This window comes from Peromyscus eremicus, chromosome 13, assembly GCF_949786415.1.
Source record: "Peromyscus eremicus chromosome 13, PerEre_H2_v1, whole genome shotgun sequence".
Classification (NCBI taxonomy): Eukaryota; Metazoa; Chordata; class Mammalia; order Rodentia; family Cricetidae; genus Peromyscus; species Peromyscus eremicus.
The window spans coordinates 19340282-19363816 of record NC_081429.1 but is presented as its reverse complement, the minus strand read 5'-3'; the positions used below and the strand labels follow the sequence as shown (position 1 = coordinate 19363816).

Here is a 23535-nt window from a genome sequence, read left to right as displayed (position 1 = left end):
CCTCACCTCGCCAATTTCTCAGCTGATCTTGTTTCCTCAAACTGGAAGCCTCTGAGTCCTCATCTGGAATGAATCTCAGCTGAACTGCTGCTCAAAGCCTAAAAGCTTAACCAGGCTCTAGTTCCTTGTTCTCTCACGCCTTACATACCTTTCTGCTTCCTGCCATCACTCCCTAGTATTAAAGCCATGTGTCACCATGCCTGGCTGTTTCCAGTGAAGCTTTAAATCACAGAGATCCAGACGGATCTCTGCCTTCGTAATGCTAGGATTAAAGGTGTGTGTGCCACCATTTTCTGGCCTCTATATCTAGTGGCTGTTCTGTTCTCTGACCCCAGATAAATTTATTAGGATGTACAATATATTGGGGAACACAATATCACCACAGTATACTTTATATATTTCAATTTTCCATTAAACATTTTTAAGGTAAGGATTGTATTTTTAAGCTTAACAAGAATGTCATTAACGAAAGCTAAGTGAATCTATGGAAAAGCCAAGATAGCATGGTGTGGTAGACACCACCATAGTTAGGTCACTATTTTATCACTGTTGCTGTGATAAAACAATGACCATAAGCACTGTGGGGAAGGAATGGGATTGTTTGGCTTACGGGTTACAGTCCATTGTTGAGGGAAAACAAGGCAGGAACTCCAGGCAGGAACTGAGTTGGAAACCATGGAGGAATGTTACTTTCTGGTATGCTTTCCACAGCTTGCTCAGTTTGCAATCCAGGACCACCTGCCCGAAGGTGGCTGTGCTCTCCAATACCAATCATTAATCAAGGAAATTCTCCTCAATGTGCCCATAGGCCAATCTATTGTAGACAGTTCCTTCATTGAGGCTCCTTTTTCTCAGATGTCTAGGTTTGTGTCTAATTACACAAAAACTAACTAGTGTATTTGATTATTTACTTATTTACTTTTTATTATTTTATTAACTAGTGTATTTTATTATTTACTTACAAATTAGTTCTGTATATGATTGTTTGGGGTGTTTTTTGCCTGTTCGTTGTTTTTGTCAGATCAAGTTATATTTCTCTAAGTGAATAAAAGGCCAACAATCTTCACTAGTATTATCAATTTTGCCATTTTTCGTTTTATTCTTTTCTTCCTAATATTTTGTTCAATGCATTGTTTCTTTGTAGGAACCATTTGCAGCTTATTTACTGTACAAGTAAAAACCAAATCCCATCTGTATTTCACTGAACCGGGAGCATAGCCGCTGCCCTCTATGTCGCAGTACACTGAAAAAGAGCCATCAGGTAAGGAAGAGTGGTGTTTCTTCTACATCTCCATCAAGTATTTCCTTTCTGTTTCCTGGGTTCTTGAAATAGAGTATGTGAAGCCAGACATAGTGGCTCACACTTTGAATTCCAGCACTTGGGAGGCACAGTCAGGTGAATCTTTGTGAGTTCAGGGCCAGCCAGGGCTGCATAGAGAAATCTTGTTTCAAAAACAAAACAAAATGCAGACAAATGAAGAATATTGTATATGATGTGTTATATCCTCTGATAGGGGATCTTATATCTTTACTCATTTTAAGTCATCCTTCGCTATTTAATATTTGTAAAGATTAATTTCTTTTTTTAAATTATTTTATTTTAGTTTTGGTTTTTCGAGACAGGGTTTCTCTGTGTAGTTTTGGAGCCTGTCCTGGATCTCGCTCTGTAGCCCAGGCTGGCCTCGAACTTACAGAGATCCACCTGCCTCTGCCTCCTGAGTGCTGGGATTAAAGGCGTGTGCTACCACCGCCCAGATTAATTTCTTTTTAAAATATTTTTATTTATTTTATGTGTGTATGGATGTTCTGTCTACATGTAAATCCGTTTGCCACGTGTGTGCCTGGTGCTGTGGAGGTCAGAAGAGGACATCGGGTCCCCTGGAGCTGGAGTTGCAGTGGTTGGGAGCCGCCATGTGGGTGCTGGGAACTGAGCTTAGGTTCTCTACAAGAGTAGTCAGTGCTCTTAACCACTGAACCATCTCTCTAGCCCCTTAATTTCTAACTTAATATGAAATTCCCCCTCATTTCTATCATATGTTCCATTTTGGAGGAGTGGTTAAAGATGTTGATTCTTTTATTATTGAGACAAGTGAGAAAATACTTTTTCCCTTTTTGTAATAAAGTGTCATTTTGTAGCGTAGGCTGTGCTTCAGTTTACCATGTCCTTGCCTTAGTGCTAGGGTTACAGGTATACCTCTCCATGCCTGACTTCTCAACATTTATTTTGATTTTTAAAATAGATAGTGGTTAACATCTCAATGTTGTTGAAGGGATTAAAAATAGTATAACACTTGATAGCATTTGAGAAATACAAGTTTGTCATTTGTACTTTGAAATGATTGTTATACTTTATTACAAAACAAAAGTAGAAAACTTTCATTTATTGATTATACTATGTACTGTGAGGAAATACCCTATTCTTACATAGATTATATAATAATTGACTAAGCAAATTTAGTATATTTGCATATAATACTGTACTGTTTAGTAAAAGGTGAATTAATATTCAAGTTGTTTAAATGCTGGTGGCTTTTCTTAATTTATACTAGCCATTTGTAATTTAGAAGATGGAATAGCATGTGTTTGATTTCTCCTGTGATTATTTCCTTTTAGAGAGTTTGATCTGACCCTAGGCTTCAGGGCATAACTATTTAGTTGTTTCTTGTCATCTCTACACCATTTAAACAAGACACCTGTTCAGTGGTATATAGTTTAGTAAATAATAGCATATTTGTTGAAGCACTTTTTTCCCCAACTTGTTGCCATAGTGAAAGTCATTGCTGACCTTCTTTAATTTAATTTATATTTTCAGTAATGGATCAAGAATCCAACAAAGCTGCTTGGCCTAAACCAGCAGGAGGATATCAGACTATTACAGGCAGGAGATACGGAAGAAGACATGCTTATGTCAGTTTTAAGCCATGTATGACCAGGCATGAAAGAAGCTTAGGTCGGGCTGGTGATGACTATGAAGTATTGGAACTAGATGACGTTCCAAAGGAAAATTCCTCAGGTATGTAACATGGAGTCAATTAAAGGCTATTTTTTTAAAATTCATATTTTTGATTCTAAATATAGTACATTTTCTATTTGGAAATTTTTATTGAATTTAATAGCAGTACCATATACATTAAATAGAGAAGATTCAATATGGCCAGTCACTAAGATAACTAATTGTTATGGTAATGATCACACAGTCACATCCATCAGCTAACTCCATTTTTAAATCTCATCTATATTTGCCTTTATAGCCAAAGTGACTGGATATTACTTTTCCACTCACAAGCCTTGCTGTCCTTACAAGACCTAGGGGAGTTTAGGGTTTTGTTCTCAATGCTTTACTTGGGAAGATAGACCATGCCAAGTCTTTAATGTGAACTGAGAATGTTTTTCCCTGTATACTATATTTAAGTAACTTTTAACTTCCTCTAAATAATTTAGCTTAGCTTATTTATTTTTCTTTATTTTGTAAAATATCTGGTAATAGTTATTCAATTAAACCTTCTTAATTATTCAGTGGTTTGAAATGTTATATACAGATTTCTTGTACCATAGTTACAGTTATGCTTTATAAAACTATTTTTTAAACTAGAAGATTTTACATATTTATGTATATATCTGTGTGTGTGTGTGTGTGTGTGTATATATATATATATATATATATATATATATATATATAAAAACTAGTTTCATTTTTCTGGTTCTAAGTAAACTGGATAATTCTAGAATATTTTTATTGTCATTTGTATATCAGATTCTGAATTGATAGCTAAGTCATTCCAATAAAGAACCTTTTCTTGCCGGGCGGTGGTGGCGCACGCCTTTAATCCCCAACACTCGGGAGGCAGAGCCAGGTGGATCTCTGTGAGTTCGAGGCCAGCCCGGGCTACCAAGTGAGTTCCAGGAAAGGCGCAAAGCTACACAGAGAAACCCTGTATCAAAAAAAAAAAAAAAAAAAGAACCTTTTTTGTTATAAGATTAAATTTCATTTATTTTATGATTTATGCATTTGGTTATAACAAATCTCAATATCTTTGTGAAATTAATAATAATAAAAGATAAAGTTTAAAATAATTATAGATTTGGCTTCAAGTGTCAGAATCCTAACAAAGTATGGCAAATCGAATCAGTATACTTACTTTTTTTTCAGTTGTATCTCTAATACCTAAATTATAAATGTATTAACAATATATTTTGGGCACAGAAATCTGATGCATGTCTAGAACTTTAGATGTAATTTTTTTAATTAACACTAAAATTTTTAAAATTGTATAATTAAGAGGTAGAATTGAGAGTAGTTGGAGGTTAGATTATTCTGACTGCTTTTGTTTCTCATTATTTTTTTTTTTTTTTTGGTCAGAGAGCAGATTTTGATATTGGGACTTAGGTTTAAAAAAAAGTATCTGTAAAAGAAGCACAAGGAGAGAGTAATGAGAGGCTGTCCAGGGGCCAGAACTGAGTTCACAGTGTAACCAGTCTGACTGTAGTAAAGTTAGGGAATATAGAAGCACTTGGCATATTGTCAAACAGAGAATGATTTCTCATGGAACTGATATTATATAAAATTTTATCTAAATTAATCCCTCCAAAATGGTTTCTTCTGTTCTTTTTATGAAGGTTCCAATTCACTGGATCAAGTCCATCCTTCTTTACTCAATGAACCTACATTTGAAAAAAGTGAAACAGAAATTCCCACTTGTGGTCCAGCACTGAATCAAACCACTGAGAGCAGTCCATCCATTGCCACAGTATGTCCTAGTGAGGAAGTCAGGGAGACTTTAGAAAGCAATGCGGATCATCGTAATCACCCTGAGGCAGAGTATTATTCTCCATCAGTCTGTAAGGTCTCAAGTGTCCAGAATGGAATTGTGTTGGTTCATACTGACTTGAATGATCCAGACAGCAAACATGATGAGAAGAATGACTCTCTTCAACTCTCTGCAGAAGCTGTGGAAGGTGGTAGATGTCAGGAAGTATTAGGCAATACAGTATTTGAGCTGGAAAATGGAGAAGCAGAGGTGTACGCTGATCTTTCATCATCAGTTCCCTCTCTCAACTGTGAAATAAGTGATGAGTTTGAAGAGCTCGATCCAGCACCTTTAGAGAACAGTTCTACTGGTGATGCTGAGCTTGTCCATCAGAATGGGCAGGAATTTCAGAGGTCTTCTGAAGATGACATTGTTAGAAAGAGGCAACAAGGTAATGCTGATGAGGGAAGACAGACAGAAAATTCAACTGAAGACGTCAACTGTGTCCCAGGGCATATTTGTAGTGAACAGAATACTAGTGGTAGAGCCAACCACCATGCGAGTTCTCCTGAGCAGGTAGTAAGGCCCAAAGTTAGAAAAGTGATAAGTTCAAGCCAGGTGGACCAAGAAATTGGGTTTAATAGGCATGAGGCTAAACAAAGAAGTGTTCAGAGATGGAGAGAGGCTTTAGAAGTTGAGGAATGTAGTGCAGATGACCCTATAATGAAGTATGACGACCCTGATGTAGAACAGGATTGTATGTTCTTGACGCCACCTTACTCAAGAGTTGCACGAAGGGAAGCAGAACATAATCGTGCAACATCAGAAAATGGAGCCACAGCTTCAGGAAGGCAAGAAGCTCGGGACAATTCCTTTTGGAATGGCTGTGGAGATTATTACCAACTCTATGACAAAGATGAAGATAGGTAAGCTTCATGCAGTATTTGGTTGATGTGTGTATTGAGCCAGGTTCTTTTCTTTTTAAAAATAGTATATATTCATTATACAAAGTTTAAGGGTCTCACACATGTACGTCTTGTGCTTTGCCTGATTGCCGTGTTTTAGCCTGCCTTTCCACCATGCTGGTTACCTTTCTCTTTCAGATAGTTCCCCTTCCACTTTCATGTCCAGATTCTGCACAAGAGAAAGCATGCGATGGTTGTCTTCTGGGTCTGACTTGTTTTACATGATAATCCCCAGTTCCATCCAGCTCGCTAAAATACCATAGTTCTTTATGAATGAACCGAACTACATTGTATATGTACATCACATTTCTTTATCCGTTCATATGTTGATGGACATCTGGTCTGATTCCTCAGTTTGGGTATTGTGAATAAGGTTGCGATAGAGCCAGTGAGATGCTCAGTGGGTAAGGTGCTCACTGCTAAGCTGAGCCTGGTGACCTGAGTTCAATCCCTGTGTTTCACAAGGGGAAGGAGAGAATTGATTCCCAGTAGTTGGTCTCTGACCTCCACACATACACTGTGGCACACTTAAATCTACATACCTATAAAATAAATGAGATTTTAAATTTAAATAAAATGGTGCTGAAATAAACAAATGTGCAGGTTGTCTGTGATATGCTGACTTAGATTCCTTTGTATATTTATACCCAGGGTGGTATAGTCTGATCATATTATAGTTCTATTTTCAGTCTCTTGAGGAATCTCCATACAGATTTCCATAGTGGCTGTACAAATTCCCATTCCCATTAGCAGTTAGATGGATTCCTCCCTTGGTGCATGCTTCCTGGTATCAGCTGTTTGTTTTCTTGCTTACAGCCATTCTGGCGGTGGTAAAATAGACTCTCAGTGAAGTTTTGTGTTTCCCTGATAGCTGAGGATGCTGAACCTTTCTAAGTAGTTTTTGGCCATTTGTACTTTTGAAAACTGTCTGATCAATTCATTGGCCATTTGTTGATTGTATTAGCATTACTGTTCCTGTGTGCTTGTTTTTCTGCATTAATCCTCTGTTGGATGTATAGCTGGGAAAGATTTTTTTTCTCATTTTGTAGGCTCTTTACTCTGTTAAGTGCATTTTCCAGGTGGAGACTCAGTTTCTCCAGCACTATTAAAGAGACTGCCTTTTCTCCAGTGTGTGCTTTTGACTTCTTTGTCAAAGTCAGGGGCCACAGCTGACGGGTGTGTTTCTGGGTTCTCTGTTGTATTCTATTAGTCTGCGTGTCTGTTAACAAAGTGCTCTATAGTAATAAGAGGTTTGATGGGCTGTCTTTGGTGTTAGAAATTAGACATCTTGATGATCAGATATTCTGAGTACGAAGCATACATGCAAACTGCAGAGTATTTTGCTTTCTTTGAGGCATTTTAATAACATATGGGCATTAGACTTTTAGATACATAATGATTATTACAAAGAATATAGATGCCGATTATCTTAATTCACAGTATTTCAGTGAATTACTTGCAAAGTATAAATTTATTGTGGTTTTTTTTTTAATTCGTGTTAAGAGGTCTGTTTAAAGAGTGATTAAGGTCACTTGATTGGCAATACTGCATTACCTTTGTTAATAGTTAATGTCACCCATTTTTTTCTTTATTGGGTCCTTGTTCTTTCTTCCTATCACTAAGCTACTACTTACTTAAAAAATTATTAAATTATTTATTACTTATTTAAAAATTAATTTCTGAGTACAGTGCTATAGACCTGTAATCCTATCATTCATGAGGATGAGATGGAAAGATCATGAATTCAAGGCTAGCCTGGCCTACATAGGGAGACCATATTTCAAGCAAAAAGTCTCATTATCAGTTCTGTATGGTAGCTACTATTTTTCCCTCTGTTCATAGATCAAGAACAGAGGTATAGAGACTTAAATAACTGGTATGTCATAAAGTATGTAAGTATTTATTCTAGTTAGTATTTGATGCCTTGGACTCCAAGAGGCTATATTCTCTATGTTGTGCTGCTATTGTCAAGACTTTCTAATTCCTTTTCAAACATAGATTACTTCCCCCGTCCCCAAACCATAAAATAGCAAAGGGAGGAGGGGAGTTTTTGTATAGCTGCTCATTTTTATTGCCAGAGTCCAGATTTTTATAAATCTTTTTAAGCTAGTTGCAGCCCCAGCACTACTCAGTTATACACATATTTCATAAACTATTAAAACATTATTTTAACTAGAAAGTAGTATAAAGATAATTTACTAATTTGGACTTACTGTTTCTTGCTTTGTTTAAACAAGAGAAAAGTCATTTTTTATGTGACTTTCAGAGTTCAATACATAATTGTTAAAAAAAAAAAGATCAGATACTGAAGGAGGCAAGAAAATTTGGAGAATAGCTGGGCAGTGGTGGTACACGCCTTTAATCCCAGCACTTGGGAGGCAGAGGCAGGCGGATCTTTGTGAGTTCAAGGCCAGCCTGGTCTACAGAGCGAGATCCAGGAAAGGTGCAAAGCTACACAGAGAAACCCTGTCTTGAAAAATAAAAAAAGAAAACTTGGAGAAAAGGAATAATGGAGAAAACAACAACTTAGATTTAAAATGGCCATATCACTGAAAAATATGTGTTGAAATTGATCAAGAAAATGGAAAACATACCAACTCAGTGTCAACTTCTAACTTGGAACTAATCCAGAGATAATTTCTCTTGTGCTTTATTTAGACCTTCATTAAGCCTTCCTAAATTCTTTCTACTATGCTGTATTTGACAGTGATTTCATACAGAAGTGCAGGTTTAATTATGATGATGGCTATATATTTAATAGCAGAAACATTAAATATTGGATCAGATGCTATTGTTATAAATATAAATAGCTATTACATAGATTGACATGTGCTACAGAAATAACTGGGATAAGTTCCTGGTCTCTAAGAGTTAGGAATTGCTAGAAGACATACAGCATACAGAGCTATAATAACTAAATTCATACTGCTTTGACTAAGCTGTAGATCAACAGATTTCCTAGGAGAGTAGAAGATAATCAAGATTCATATTGATTTGTAAGACCTACTGTTGTTTAAGTTGAGAGTAAAGTTAAGGTATTTCTCAATTTATATGTATCAGTTAGAATCCATTGTCTTTTATTCAAAATCCAGAAAGTTTCAAAATCATAAATTAGCCACAAAACTCGATTTGAAATTAACTTTGGTAGATGCTCTGGATCAAAACTAAAATGAGATACTTTTTCAAGCAATTGTATTTTGCTCTAGAAATGTTGATGTGTTTAATCACTATTTGCTGGTCTGGATTCTATTGAGTGATGTTAGCCATTGCTTATGAGCTTGGGAGAAAAAAAATTAAATTCTAAAACATTCAGCTCCAAGATTTTTGGATTTGATTGAGTCTCTATCTACTTGTAGATTACTATTAAAAAGAAATAAATTTGCCATTGTAAGGTTGTTACTGTTTTTTACTAGTTATACATTTCTTGAAGAAAATTATTTAACTTGTCTGTATCTTTACTATTGTGGACCCACTAAAGCAAAACGAAATAAAGGCCCTTAAGTTTGACTTGCTTTTCTTTTTTTCTTTTTTCTTTTTTTTTTTTTTTTGTTTTTTGTTTTTTGTTTTTTGTTTTTTGTTTTTCGAGACAGGGTTTCTTTGTGTAGCTTTGGAGCCTGTCCTGGAACTCACTCTGTAGCCCAGGCTGGTCTTGAACTCACAGAGATGCGCCTGCCTCTGCCTCCCAAGTGCTGGGGTTAAAGGCGTCCAGTACCAGCGCCCGGCTTGCTTTTCAAATGAAACTGTTAAAATCTTTTTTTAAAATCATCCCTAAAACAAAATATAGTTGTTTTCATGGGCCCTGCATTTTAAGAGTTGGTTGTTTTTCCCCCTAGTTGTAGAAAGTGTATTGTCTAGGGGAATTTTAGCTGGTTATAACATGTTTTCGTAGTGTATCTAGAAGTGATGTCAGTATTACAAACAATGGTAGATTTTTGTAAATACAATGGACAGCGGGAGAAACGTTTAGTGTTAATAAAACCTTTCCTTTCAACTCTGCTGCAGTGTAGCGACTCGTAGGACTTGTAGTTGGATGTGCCAGAGTGATGGAGTTAAAACACCCTGAAATGCTAGACTAGGTTTATGTTGTTTAGTTAAGAATCACAGAAGGTGAACATGGAGGCACACATCTGTAATCCCAGTATTTGGGAAGTAGAGGTAGGAGATTAGGAGTTCATGATTTTCCCTGGCTATGTAGTAAGTTCAAGGCCAGTCTGGCCTGCATGAGATCCTGTCTTTAAAAAAAAGGAAAAAAAAAATGCAGAATAAATTCTGAGGGATAATGAGTTTACTTTAGACTTCAATTGTATTTTGTAAGATTTAAAATGTACTATATGATTGAATTAATTCAATCTATTTCCTGTTCTTCCTATCTGACTCTGCTGAGTATTTGTTACCAGGATGTCTTTTGATCTAGTACCAGCCTAATCCAAAATGGAGTAGCCACGGACTGTAGTTTAATTTGACCCCCACTCATCTACATGTTCACTCTCTGTAAAGCTCTAACAGTAGTGCACTAGAGGAGAGGGGAAGCAGGGACTACTTTTCTAAAGTGTCTGAGACAGAAGGTATACAGAACTTTATTGTAGAGTTAACTCTCTCCTTTGTAAAACTTACCAGTGATATACTTGAAGATAGTTTTGTTGTGTTTGTATTACAAAGGTAACACAGAACATTTGTCAAGAATACAACTAAAATGCATTTGGACACTATTAGATATTTTAATTTGGCTACTTTAAAATAATAGGTGGCTCACCAGGTAAGAACATTTGTTGCTCTTGCAGAGAACCCAGGCTTAGTTCCCAGCAACCACATAATGGCTCACAACCTTCTGTAACTCCCAATTCTAGGCGATCTGACACCATCTTCTGACCTCTGTAGGCACCAGGCATGCATGCGTACACCAAGTAAAAGCTAAATACACGTAAAATAAGTAAATCTAAAAACTTTTAGTAATGATTATACATTTCTTTATAAGTAGAAAAGGATTTGATTAATGTGTGGTCACTATCTTCCTTGAAAAAGTCTTAAGTGATGACTTAATCATATCAGAACACTACAGTCTATAGGATAAACATTTGTGCTAGCAGCATTGTTCTGAGCTGTTTTACAGAAAATAGGTGCTACATTATTGAATTAGAACTGCAAAGGAAATTGTAACAGGCAACGTATAATTACCAGACCTGGGATCAGACCAAAAGACTAAGGTTAACACTTCCTCTTTTGGAATATACCCTGAAAACTGTAGTAACTGAGGACCAGAGTGTTAAGTTAGATAGAGGAAGGGGGACGGGGAAGGAGAGAGAGAACTAGCTTGCTTTCAATAATACTAGCACATTTTAACCTTGGGCCTAACTGTTTTGAAGAGAGACATGCCCATCTACTGACTATTTCTTATAGTACTTGAGGCTTCTTTGAGAGATTTTCCTGTCACTAGGACTTAATCTTGCTTAAAAGGTTAAAGCAAAACAAAAACCACCTTAACATTAGGGAAACTTTCCGAGACAAATTGGAGTTTGGCCTGGAGTCCCAGCTACACAGGAGGCCAAAGCGGGGATTGAAAAAGTTTCAGGCCTGCCTGGGACAGAGTGAGTTCAAGGCCAAACTGGCTACTTAGCAGGACCCTACCTCAACATACTGTCTTCAGAGCCGAGGTCCAGACAAAGGGTACCATCATATGGACGAGGGTCTACCCTGAATACATTCACACACACACACACACACACACACACACACACACACACACACACACATATATATAAAGACAAACCCAGCACTTCTTTGAGGAATCAGGGAATGAAATGTTGCTCTTGGATGGTACTTGATCTTACTTTTACCTGAGATTTACAAATAAAATATTTTACTTGATTGAACTATTAAAATAAATGTTTATAATGAGAAAAAAAATGTAGAGGCCATAGAACTGAAGGTAAGGTAGGAGGTAGAGGTGGATCCGGGAGGAGCTACAGCACAGCTGGAGAGGCTTGCTTTGTATGTGTGAGGCAGGCCTTAGGTTTAATCCCTATAACCACACAGTGCAAACCAGAAAACCTGTGTTTATTGATATTGTTGGGAGAATAAAATGCAGATTAGCTTTTGAGTTTAGTTTGATATATTAAAAGGTACCAGACTCTGTTACGGGTGTTATATAATAAATACATAATAATGCTCCCTGTTCCCATGGTGACCAGCAGCCTTACAGAGAAATGACCAGAATACACAAGTTCATTGCTATAAGGCTGAGATTGCCTCTTTCCTGTTCTTTATAATTTGTCTGAGTATTAAACAGAAAGAGCTTCTCTGACATGCAGGTACTACCGCTCAGAAAACATTAAACATCCGCAAGCAGCCAAAACAAAGTCCTTCAATCACATGCTTAAGCATTTTTACAGACTTTTTCTGTCTTGTTTTCAAAAGAAATTTAGTAATCCCAGCACTTGGGAGGCAGAGGCAAGGTGGATCTCTGAGTTTGAGGACAACCAGGGCTGCTGTTGCAAGAGAAACCCTGCCTTGAAAAATCGAAAAGCAAAAAAAAAAAAAAAAAAAGGTATTTAGGAGCAAAGGAAAAAATTACATACCTCTTTAATCTTCAGGTGGTTTATCATTGGCATTGTCCCTAGGTAGCATTTAGAGTTACATTCAAAATCAAACAGTAACTTAAATATTACCCTCTTTATACATTCAGTTGACAACCAAATAAAATTTTTTAAATATATTTTTTAATAATTGAGATTGCCATACAATGTATTTTGATCATAATCACTCCCAATTCCTCCCAGATCCACCTCTACCTCCTACCTTACCTTCAGTTCTATGGCCTCTACATTTTTTTTCTCATTATAAACATTTATTTTAATAGTTCAATCAAGTAAAGTATTTTATTTGTAAATCTCAGGTGAAAGTAAGATCAAGTACCATCCAAAAGCAACATCTCATTCCCTGATTCCTCAAAGAAGTGCTTGGTTTGTCTTTGTGCGTGTGTGTGTGTGTGTGTGTGTGTGTGTGTGTGCGTGTGTGTGTGTGTGTGTGTGTGTGTGTGTGTGTGTAAATGTATTCAGGGTAGACCCACGTCCATATGATGGTATTCTTTGTCTGGACCTCAGCTCTGAAGACAGTTTTTAAAGGATCACTATAGAGTGGATGTTTTTGAGTTTGTGAAAAAACAAAGGAAAAGGTTATTAATTTGAAATATATAGAACTACTTAGATTTAAAATTGGAAAAAGAGAGCCCACCAGCACCTGATTGGACTAAGAGTAACATGGAGCTGAAAACTCTCCTGGCCATTGGAGGCAAGAAGTTTGCATCTAGTGGGTTCAGTATCATGGTGTCTACTTCTCAGAACTGTCAGACTTTCATTACATCAGTCATCAAATTCCTATGCCAACACAATTTTGACTGGCTGAACCTGGACTGGCAATACCCTGGGTCTGGTGGACACCAGTCTAAGGACAAATATCTCTTTACTCTCCTGGTGAAGGAAATGCATGAAGTTTTTGAAAATGAACCCTTAGATGAACACAAGACCAAGCTGTTAATCACTTCCACATGTGCTGGTATCATCTCCATCATTGAGTCTGGCTATAACATCCCTGACCTGTCACAGTCCCTTGATTACATTCAGGTCATGACATACGATCTCCATAGCTACAAGGATGGCTATACAGGAGAAAATAGTCCCCTCTACAAAGGTCCAAATGACCAGGGCATTAGTGGCTGCCTCAATGTGGACTGTATCATGACTTGCAGGAAGAACCATGGGGCCGATCCTAAGAAGCTCATTGTTGGATTCCTTACGTATGGACAAACCTTCACCCTGAGTGACCCCTCTGAGCCTGGAATTCATGCCCATACCATTAGTGCAGGACAACCAGGGAAGTACATAGACGAAACAGGACTATGGGTCTGCTATGAGATTTGCAGCTTCCTGATTAATGGAGCCACTGAGAAATGGAATGCCCCTCAGGAAGTACCCTATGCTTTTAGGACCACAGAATGGCTTCAGGCTATGATAATGTCAAGAGCTTCCAGATGAAGTTGTAAGGCATCTTATCGTGAGGAGCTTTAGCCTGTAATTGGTCCTCAAATCGGGAGAATAAATGCAAGATCAGCAGCTCTGGGGCAGTGAGTTCTCTGTCAGCTTCCTATAGAAAATAACAAAAGAAGCTTCTGGTCCTGCCTGAATTGAATCACACACCAGCACAACTATATGTGATACATACCAACATCTGTGATGCAACCAGGCATGGTCTTCACCTTTTACCTTTGTCCAAGCTCTGAACATACTTCCATGCTTCTTTTAAAGCCTCCTATTTTCCTGCCTAGCTTTTAAAAATAAAATTCATGTTCAAATCTAAAATAAAATAAAATTGGAAAAAAATACCTTATTTTCTGTGTCATGAAGAAACGGGTGACCTAGTTTAGGTGATGGTCTAGGGTATAGTTTGATATAGTAAAGCTGATCTTTACTGGGTTTCCCAGGAAGCTGATGTCATCAAGACAAATGAGGTGGTGTGGAGTAGCTTTTCTTTGGCACAGACAAGGAAGAAAGAGTGGTGAGCTAGTAAGCAACCCAGTGAAATATCGAAAAGGACATACCATGCTTTACAAGAAGTTAATGATTGCCTTTCAGAACTGCTTACCACTTTCCAAAAATTGTACTACATACTTTATTTCCAGATTTTCATCTAAACATCGTTGTAGGCTTGAAACTTGAATATTAATATGTCACTTTATAGATGAGGAAATTAAACAGAAATTATTCTGGATTCTAAGTCATATCTGTCTAATTTCAAAGCTTGTTTATAGAAATTGAGTATCATCAATACTATTGTGTCTTCAGTAAAGAAATTGGCTATGGAGAGTTGGAATTTTTAGTAGTAGAAAGTTACAGTGTCCTCTGACTTTCTTAGGCTCTGTAGTTACAAATTAGTAATAAATACTATATTGACATAATTAATAAAATTCACATTGAAATAGTACTAGAAATTGTTCATGTATTTCTATCATTCATCACAAAAATGCATACACTTTTGGAACTTCCTTATAAATGCCTACTGCTGATCTTTTTCAAATCAGATACTACTAATAAAATTTTATATTTGAAGCTGTATGATTAAATAGTCTTTAGTACCTACTAAGAGCCTGTAAACATTTAGCTCTTCTGTCTTCCTAGAAACTGCTAGTAGTTATTAGGAAACTGATTTTATATTTATATAACTAGGAAAATATCTTAGATCAATTAAATTTTGTAACATTTGTTTTAGTAAAACAAGACAAATATAATTCATGAATTGGGCACCTCTCAGAACTAGAGCAGGATGGAAAAATTACTCCAGCAACAATTAGACAGAATTTGGAAGATGGATGTAAAGCATAGGAAACAACTTAATTGACTACATCTTAGTTCATCAATCTTCATCAGTTACAGCTTAGTTCATTGACTAGAAGGCCATCTACAGCCAGCCAGAGCTGGGTGGGACTAAGCTATAGGTTGTTTTACTTTGTTAAGCCCAAATCCATTGTGAATGCTTAAGAATAGTAAATTCAGCGTTAAAGAAGTAGCTGCAGTACAATGATTTGGACTGAATAAGCCAGATGCCCAGTCCATGAATAGTTGTCCCCCTTAAAAGGTAATTTCACCTAGAAGTGTCTTGAAAGAAATGAAGTCTGGTCTAGTCCTGAAGGCTGAGAGGTACCAAGTGGCTATGAAAACATTTTGATGAAAAGAGAAAGCATTAAAATAAAACACCTTGTGTAAGGGAAGAGGAGCTAGTTATAAGAAGGAAATAGGATTGTGTGGTTGTAAATTACAAGTGTTATTTAAAGAAGTTTGAATGCTTTTCCTGTAAGCTAGCATTTGCAAAATAAATACATCAAGTGGCACCCAGATTAAGATTTGTGATTTTAATCAGTACTTATTTGAATGAGAGTTTAAAAACTAGCTGGCACCTCACACCTGGGATTTAATAGATACAGCTTACTCTCTAACTAAATGTATTTGATTAAAAATATGTTACGGGGATGGTTTTGCTGACAGTTATTGGTGTCTTTCTATTTGATAGACATTAATATAGTGATATATATTTATATTAATTTCCTTGTCTCTCACATGAGCTCAATAGCCGTTAGATACTGTTACTATATTCACCTGATATGTGAGAAATCAAAGACGCACAGCAATTTTCACAGCTGCTAAGAGGTGGATTTAAATCCAGGAAAGCTAACTTAAGAAGTTCTGTGGTCATCTTTTGTACTTTAGAAAACCCTGCAAATACTGAATGGTACAAAAATTGAGAGAGTGGTAAATGTTCAACTTAAACTTGTGAAATACTGCTTTGGGGAGAGAAGAAAAAGCTTTGAGCAGTTCGTGGAATTCTACTTTGAATGGAGCAGTTAATGTATAAGTTGAAATGATGCTAATGTTCAAAATGTGTTTCTTAAGTGAGTTGAGGAAGTGGGGTTAAAATTTGGGAAGATCAGTCAATAGGTTCAACAGTTCCAGGCTGGTAGAAAGTCGCTGGAGGGTGGTTGCTGCTGCTGTCTTTATATTGTGGGATTTTTTTTCCTTTGACAGTAGGAGAAGTGAAGAAAAAGGTATTAGGATGTAAGAGCCATATACAAAGAGAATGGGAAATAAAGGTTTTGAACATAGAAAATTGGGAAGGAGTTCAGCTAGCTTCCAAGATAAAAGCATGGTGAGACTCCATTTAATAGGTAGAAAGTAAGGTAAGAGACTCATCTGGTAGATGGACTTTTACAGTAAAAGTACAACTTGAGAGGTTAGTGAAAATATTCAATGGCTAGTTAGTATTCTAAATGCTTAGTAAGCTGCTCATTGGTGGCTAGGGATACACTTTCAGAAGTTTCTCCTTGATAGAAGCTACTATGAGTATTAATAATATAGGCCCAGAGCACATTTTTTTTAAAAAAGCATCAGTATATAATTAGAAAATTGTTTCATTTAGATCAAATGAGTAATACATACATTATTCATTCCAGATACTATTTTTTGATTCCCAAATTACATTTAAATTTTTATGTAGAAATATGTCTAAACTCTTACATATGCCATGATCATTTGAAAGGGTTACGTTCTGTTGAGTCTATTTGTTTCTGTTGTTGTTTTGTTTTTTGTTTTGATGTTTTTAAAATGAATGAGCAATTGACTAAGCCTGGACATCAGTAGTCCTACCTCCCATCCATAATGCGTGGTAACTGTCCACATACTAAGAATAACGTAGTGTGTGATAGTAGTTTGTTTCTGTTCCGGTTTGCAGTTCAGAGTGCAGTGATGGGGAATGGTCTGCTTCTCTGCCTCACCGATTTTCTGGCACAGAAAAAGACCAGTCCTCAAGTGACGAGAGCTGGGAGACTCTGCCAGGAAAAGATGAGAATGAACCTGAGCTACAGAGTGATAGTAGTGGCCCTGAAGAGGAGAACCAAGAACTGTCTCTTCAGGAGGGGTATGTGTAACAGGGAGATTTATTTTTTAAATGTGTATTATGCAAAAATGGCATGTATCACATTCAAATGTTGCTGTACATTAATTACATTTATAAGCCCATGTTGAACAAATAAATTGCCTTTACATGGTGCTTTGGTATTTAGTAGGGGACAATTTTAAATACTAGCAATTTCAGTATTTTTCTGAAGATGTGTGTGTTTTCATGTTTCTTTATAAAGGAAATTTGAGCATTTAAAACAGTGGTTTTCAGCCTTCCTAATGCTGCAGCCCTTTAATATAATTCCTTGTGATATGATGACCCCCAACCATTATTTTCGTTGCTACTTCATAACTATATTTTTGCTACTGTTATGAGTCATAATGTAAATATTTTTAGAGATGGGGAATCACAGCCTGCAGGTTGAGAACTGCTGATTTAAAAGGTCATTTCGGCTAAGTTAGGAATAATTGAATTACTGTTGCTCATTGCCATACACTGAAGAGACTTGGGAGAACAATCTGCCTCGAGGTAAATCAGCATGGTAAATTACACTTAGCATGTCATGGTAGTTTAAGTGATTCACTCACAGAATGGAGGCAGTTAGTTGCAAATGAAGTTTTAATATATTTTTATCTAGCTCGATTGGATAGTATTTCCAGAACATCAGTGGTCTATAGTAAACATTTCTGACAATAACTTGAATGGAAATAGCCTTGATCTAGGAGTTCTCAAGCTTAATTGGTGAAAAGCCAAATAAATATTGTTGGTTTTGTGTGCCAGTCAGTGTTGCACTTCTCATCTATTCTGTTGTATCATGCAGGCAGCATAGGTAACATGTAAAGGAATTGGTATAGCTGTGTTTCCAAAAAAAAAAAAAAAAAAACCCAAAAAGGAATGGCAGGCTAGAAAGAAAAGAACCTGTGGCTCTCAGCTCCCCAATCCTTGTTGTAGTATTTCCTCAGGAAGAAAGGTTGAAATCTTTCCCCTTCCCCTCCTGTGTATGTCTCTGTGTGTGTCTATGTCTGTTATTGTAGAAGCTGTTGTGAATGTAACTTTCTCCTTGATTTATTTCCCAGCAAGTTCATTTATTGCTATATAGAAACTACTGATTTTTTATGTTTTTTTTTTTTTTCTATTCTTCTACTTTGTTTAAAATATTTACTGAATCTTTGAGCTTTCTGGGAGAATCTTTTGGGTCTTTTAAGAATAGAAACATGCCGGGCGGTGGTGGCGCATGCCTTTAATCCCAGCACTCGAGAGGCAGAGCCAGGCGGATCTCTGTGAGTTCGAGGCCGGCCTGGGCTACCAAGTGAGTTCCAGGAAAGGCACAAAGCTACACAGAGAAACCCTGTCTTGAAAAACAAAAACAAAAAAACAAAAAAAAACAAAACAAAAAAAAAGAATAGAAACATACTGTCTGCAAACAGAAGCAATTTGGCTTCTTTCCTATTTGTATTCCTTCCGTTTGTTTCTCTGCCTTATTGATCTAGGTAAGACTTAAAAAGCACTGTATTGAGTAAGAGTAGAGACACTCTCATCTTATTCCTAAATTTAGAGGAAAACATTTTTTAATCTCATTAAGGAATAACAACTTTTTAACTTATTTTATGTGATTCTACCAAGAACACCAAATTTTAAGTCTTTTCAGTGTGAAGATCAAACAAAATCATTTTGGCCTGTTAATCATAGGAATTTTTTTTGCTAGACTTCTTGATATTTATCTGTCCTTATATTTTAAAAATAAACCAAACATGATCATGTAATTATGGTTTAATGATGGATTGTTTGCTATTATTTTGCATAAGATGTAACTGTTTAGATCTTTAAGTAAGCATGGTTTCTAGATTTAGATTTCAGTGTCAGTTTGATACTTATTTTCCTTTAAAAAATAATGCTTTTCTTTTTTTCTGTACTCTGCCTCTGTTGTTAAAATAAATTATTTATCTGGTAAATGTTGTTAGCATTGGGTGATGAAACACCATCTAGCTATTTTATTATAAGGCAGTATTTTGATTATTTAAATTTTTATAATGACAACTAAATTGTTTCAGTTTTTAGTTTCTAATAGGATAAGTTTATAAGTTATATTTTTTAGACTAATATTGACATTTGTACTTTTGAACTGTGTAAATTTCTAGCTTGGTATTAATTATATAAAAGCATTTAGGTAGGAAAGGTATATAATAAGAAAAATAAAAGCATTAATTACAGACTGTTTACTGCAGAGAGAGTAAGACAGTAAGTAATGAGACAAATGGTAGCTAACAGGAAACTGTCATTAATTAGAGTGGTCAGGGAGATGCCTCAGAAATTGGCACCCTCCCCACCCCGGAGACAGAGTTGCTCTGTGTAGCCCTGGCTGTCCTAGAACTAGACCAGGCTGGCCTTGAACTCACAGAGATCCACCTGCCTCTGCCTCCTAAGTGCTAAGATTAAAGCTGTGCTCACCACCACCACTGCAGCCAGCAGAGCAGCAGTGAGATTTTTAAATGGAGAATTAACTGATCTGATAGGCCATTTGAAGAGATTATTTTGTGCTGGTTAATTGGAAATGGACTGGAGTTTTTAAAAGGAGAATGAATTGTTCTGATTAGTGGATACTTGTGAGTTTTAGAAAACAACCTTTATGGCTAAGTATATAACTCTGTGGGAGAGTACTTGCTAGCATCCATAAAATCCTGGATTTGATTATCAGCTCAGGCCCTCTCCCTCCAAAAAAAAAAAACAAAAACAAAAACAAAAAAACTCGAAGTTTGAGGATATTTTAAAGTTTCAGATAATAAAATAGATTGTTGGATGAGTAGATTGTTGGATGAGGGAAAATGAGCAACAGTTATGACTTAGGTTTTCACTTTGGTCACTAAGTAGATGGACAGACAGCTGTAGGAGAGCTAAGAAATAGGGACTTACTTGCAAGTGTTAATTGTCCATTAGGCACTACAGATGACAGATACCTGGATATAGTTTGAAGCTTAAGAGGATGTTGTTCTTCCTTGAAGTTGAATACCAAGACACGTAAGAATAAATAAAGTACATTTCGGGATATTAGCTGTTTTCATCAACACATTCTTTAATGTAATGTACCTGGTAATTTGCATTGCTCTAAGTGTGGCAGGGATAGAGCTCAACATTGGACACCATTAATTTTTAAATGGCTAGGAGAGGTCTATAGTATTAGTTAGCATTGTGTTGCATGTGTATAGTAACATTCTAAGGATAATTGCTACAATGAAGAAAATAAAACCATATGTATTAGGGACTGGAAATGTACCTAGTAGCAGAATGCTTCCTGGTGTGCACAAGATTGGGTTTTGTCCCCAGCATCAGGGAGAAAGGAATTGAAGCATAAAAAAGAACATTAAAATCCACCCAAAAAGAAAAACACAGAAAAGGAGAAAAAAAGAGTGAAATAGGCTATAGAAATAGTTCTTGCAATTACTAGTTGCAAATATATATATAATTGATTGATCTTTGTTTTGATAAGGTAACGCTTATCAGAATTTTAAAAGATAAAAAGAGACACATTTAAAGTATAAATTTAGCCGGGCAGTGGTGGCACATGCCTTTAATCCCAGCACTCGGGAGGCAGAGGCAGGCGGATCTCTGTGAGTTCAAGGCCAGCCTGGGCTACAGAGTGAGTTCCAGGAAAGGCGCAAAGCTACACAGAGAAACCCTGTCTCGAAAATCCAAAAATAAATAATTTAATTAATTAATTAACTAAAGTATAAATATATAGAAAGATGAAAAGAGAAATACAATATTTCAGGCAAACACTAACCAGAATATAACTGTAACAGTTACATTAACATTTGCAAAACAAACTTAAAGATTGAAAAAAATGTAGAGGCTGAAGAGATGGTTCAGTAGTTATAATCACTTGTTGAACAATCTGAGTATCGGAGTTCAGATCCCTGCACCTAAGGGCTCATTCCTATAACCCCAGCTCTGAGAAGGTAGAGATATGAAGCTTGCTGAGGGTTTGCTGGCTTACAGAGAACATACAAGTCCTGGGTTCAAGGAGAGACCCTGCCTCAAAGAAATTAGTGGAGCATTACAAAGGAGGATGCATAATGCCTTCTTTTGGCTTCTGAGTTGTGTACAGGCATGCACAATCTGCGCACTCACACACACCCACACCCACACACCACAAAGAACTCTTTTTTAAAAGGGGTATGTGTGTGTGTGTGTCTCTCAGAGGACAACTTGTGAGAGTTGGTTGTCTCTACCATGTGGGTCCTAGGGCTTGAACTCAAAGTCCTTAGGTATAGTGACAGGAACTTTGACCCACTGTGTCATCTCACCAGCCCTTTTATTTTCTGTTGAAATACTTTTGCAGGTGAGGAAAACAGTCATTTAGAATCATAAGTACCAAGGACTTAAAACTACAAGAAAGGCAGTGGTGGCACACGGGATTTAATCCCAGCACTCGGGATTACATGTACTAAGTAGAGTGACTGTAAAGTCCAGTGTGGTATGTGTGAAAGCAATGTTTTGTTTTCTTCCTTCCTTACAAATGTTTGTCTTAGGGAACAGACATCCTTGGAAGAGGGAGAGATTCCCTGGTTACAGTACAATGAAGTCAATGAGAGCAGCAGTGATGAAGGAAACGAGCCTGCCAATGAGTTTGCTCAGCCAGAGGCCTTCATGCTGGACGGTAACAACAACCTTGAGGATGACTCCAGCGTGAGCGAGGACTTGGATGTGGACTGGAGGTACGTGGCCTCGTTACTACATGCTCCGGTACTCCTGAGCGGAATTACAGTGGGAACTGCGTCTGACAGGTACCATTAGGCTTCTGCCAATCTCATTTCAGATGTCACTGTCTGTATGGGCCCCTTCTTTGACTTTACATCTTTCTAGCATTGATTGGAAGAGAACATTTTTAAAGGTTGTTGTTTTGAATATGTCAATACCTGAAATAATTTCAGACTTAGAGAAAGTAGGCAGAATGGTACAGAGTATTCCTATATTCTTCACTAAAATCCCTTAAATGTTAATATTTTACAAATGTTTATACCATTTTCTGTTTCCTTTTCTTCCTGTATTTATGGTAAGAATTCTTCTGGTCTTTTTATGAATAAGTCCACAGACATTATTTATTTACCTGTAAAAATTCTAGAATGAGTTTCTGAAAAAAATTTTTTTTACATAACACAGAATTGGTGAAATCATAAAGTTAGTGTTGATATAGTGCTAATAATTTAATCCCCAGAGCTTATTCTAATGTCCATAGTTATCTCACCAATGACTTTACAGAAAATGTTTGTCTGATCTAATCCAGGATGGTCATTGCATTGATTTAACATGTTTGTCTTTTTTGTTTGTTTTTTAAAATCTGGACATATCCTCAGTTAATCTTTGTTTTTCATGTCTGACAAATATTTGAAAAGTTTAGACCATTTATTTTGTGGACTATCCCTCACATTGTATTTGTCCAGTATCATACATAGTTGTGTATTTTTAGCAAGAACAACAAAAAATGATATAATTTGTCTTTATAGTATATATCAGAAGACACATTATGGCATTTAATTTTGTTACTAGTGCTATTAATTTTAATCATCTGGTTATGATGTAGTCTTTCAGATTCTTGTACTGTCCAATTATCATTTCCCCCTTTTTAATGGCTGTTTTGAAACTATAAATAACCTGATTATTCTTCAGCTATCAAACCTCCATCTGCTAGCATTAGCAACCATTGGTAATTCTTGTCTGAAACATGAATTTTAACACTGATTGTTCTTCAGTGGCCCAATTACAGCTACATATCAAGTCCTGGGTGTCTGGGTTTGTTTATACTACTGAAGAAAAGAATGATTGTGAAGTAATTTACTTCAGTCATTTGAATGGATTTTCTACAGGAAGTGGACATATTTGTGTTGTTTCAGTAGACAAATATAGGAAAAGGTGAAAGTTTTAAGTATAAGTACTATTTCAGTTTTAATCTGACCCATTGAAAAGCAGTGTGCATGGAAGGACTTTGTTTGTTTGTTTCTGGTGTGTGCACTCCCATGCCTGGGTTTCCTAATTTTGAAATACTTAATAATTCTAGAGACAGGGAAAAAATAGGAATCTGACTTATGGCAAAAGGAAGTAGCTTAACGCCAGAGTCAACTGTGTTTGTCTTGAAGGGCTCATAGTCCTTTAGAACCAGAAGTCATAAAAATGAACAGTTTGCCTGGGCATTTGTGGCGCACACTTTTAATCCCAGCTCTGAGGAGGCAGAGGCGATTTGTGGCCAGCCTGGTCTAGAGTGAGTACCAGGATAGCCAGGGCTACACAGAGAAACCTTGTCTCGAAAAATAAAGCAACAAAAAATGAAGAGTTTGGAAAAAGTCATTTTCTAGCTATTAATAAGTGAAGGAGGCCTGATTGTTAGC

The 23535-nt window shown here is 36.5% G+C and overlaps 1 protein-coding gene and 1 pseudogene across 4 annotated transcripts in view; both read left to right on the top strand.

Moving 5' to 3' along the window:
* The window catches only part of Pja2 (praja ring finger ubiquitin ligase 2), a 47360-nt gene that overhangs the window by 14496 nt on the left and 9329 nt on the right, over nucleotides 1-23535 (top strand). The window contains exons 2-6 of one of the 4 annotated variants that reach the window (XM_059278755.1): nucleotides 1145-1261; nucleotides 2813-3013; nucleotides 4618-5674; nucleotides 16988-17173; nucleotides 21682-21936. In XM_059278755.1, the coding sequence (XP_059134738.1) occupies nucleotides 1231-1261; nucleotides 2813-3013; nucleotides 4618-5674; nucleotides 16988-17173; nucleotides 21682-21936 (1730 nt within the window). In that variant the 5' untranslated portion in view covers nucleotides 1145-1230. The remainder of the gene's footprint in view (nucleotides 1-1144; nucleotides 1262-2812; nucleotides 3014-4617; nucleotides 5675-16987; nucleotides 17174-21681; nucleotides 21937-23535) is intronic. The other 3 variants (XM_059278756.1, XM_059278758.1, XM_059278757.1) reach the window with 3 other exon arrangements.
* On the top strand, nucleotides 12919-13751 carry LOC131923577 (chitinase-like protein 3; annotated as a pseudogene).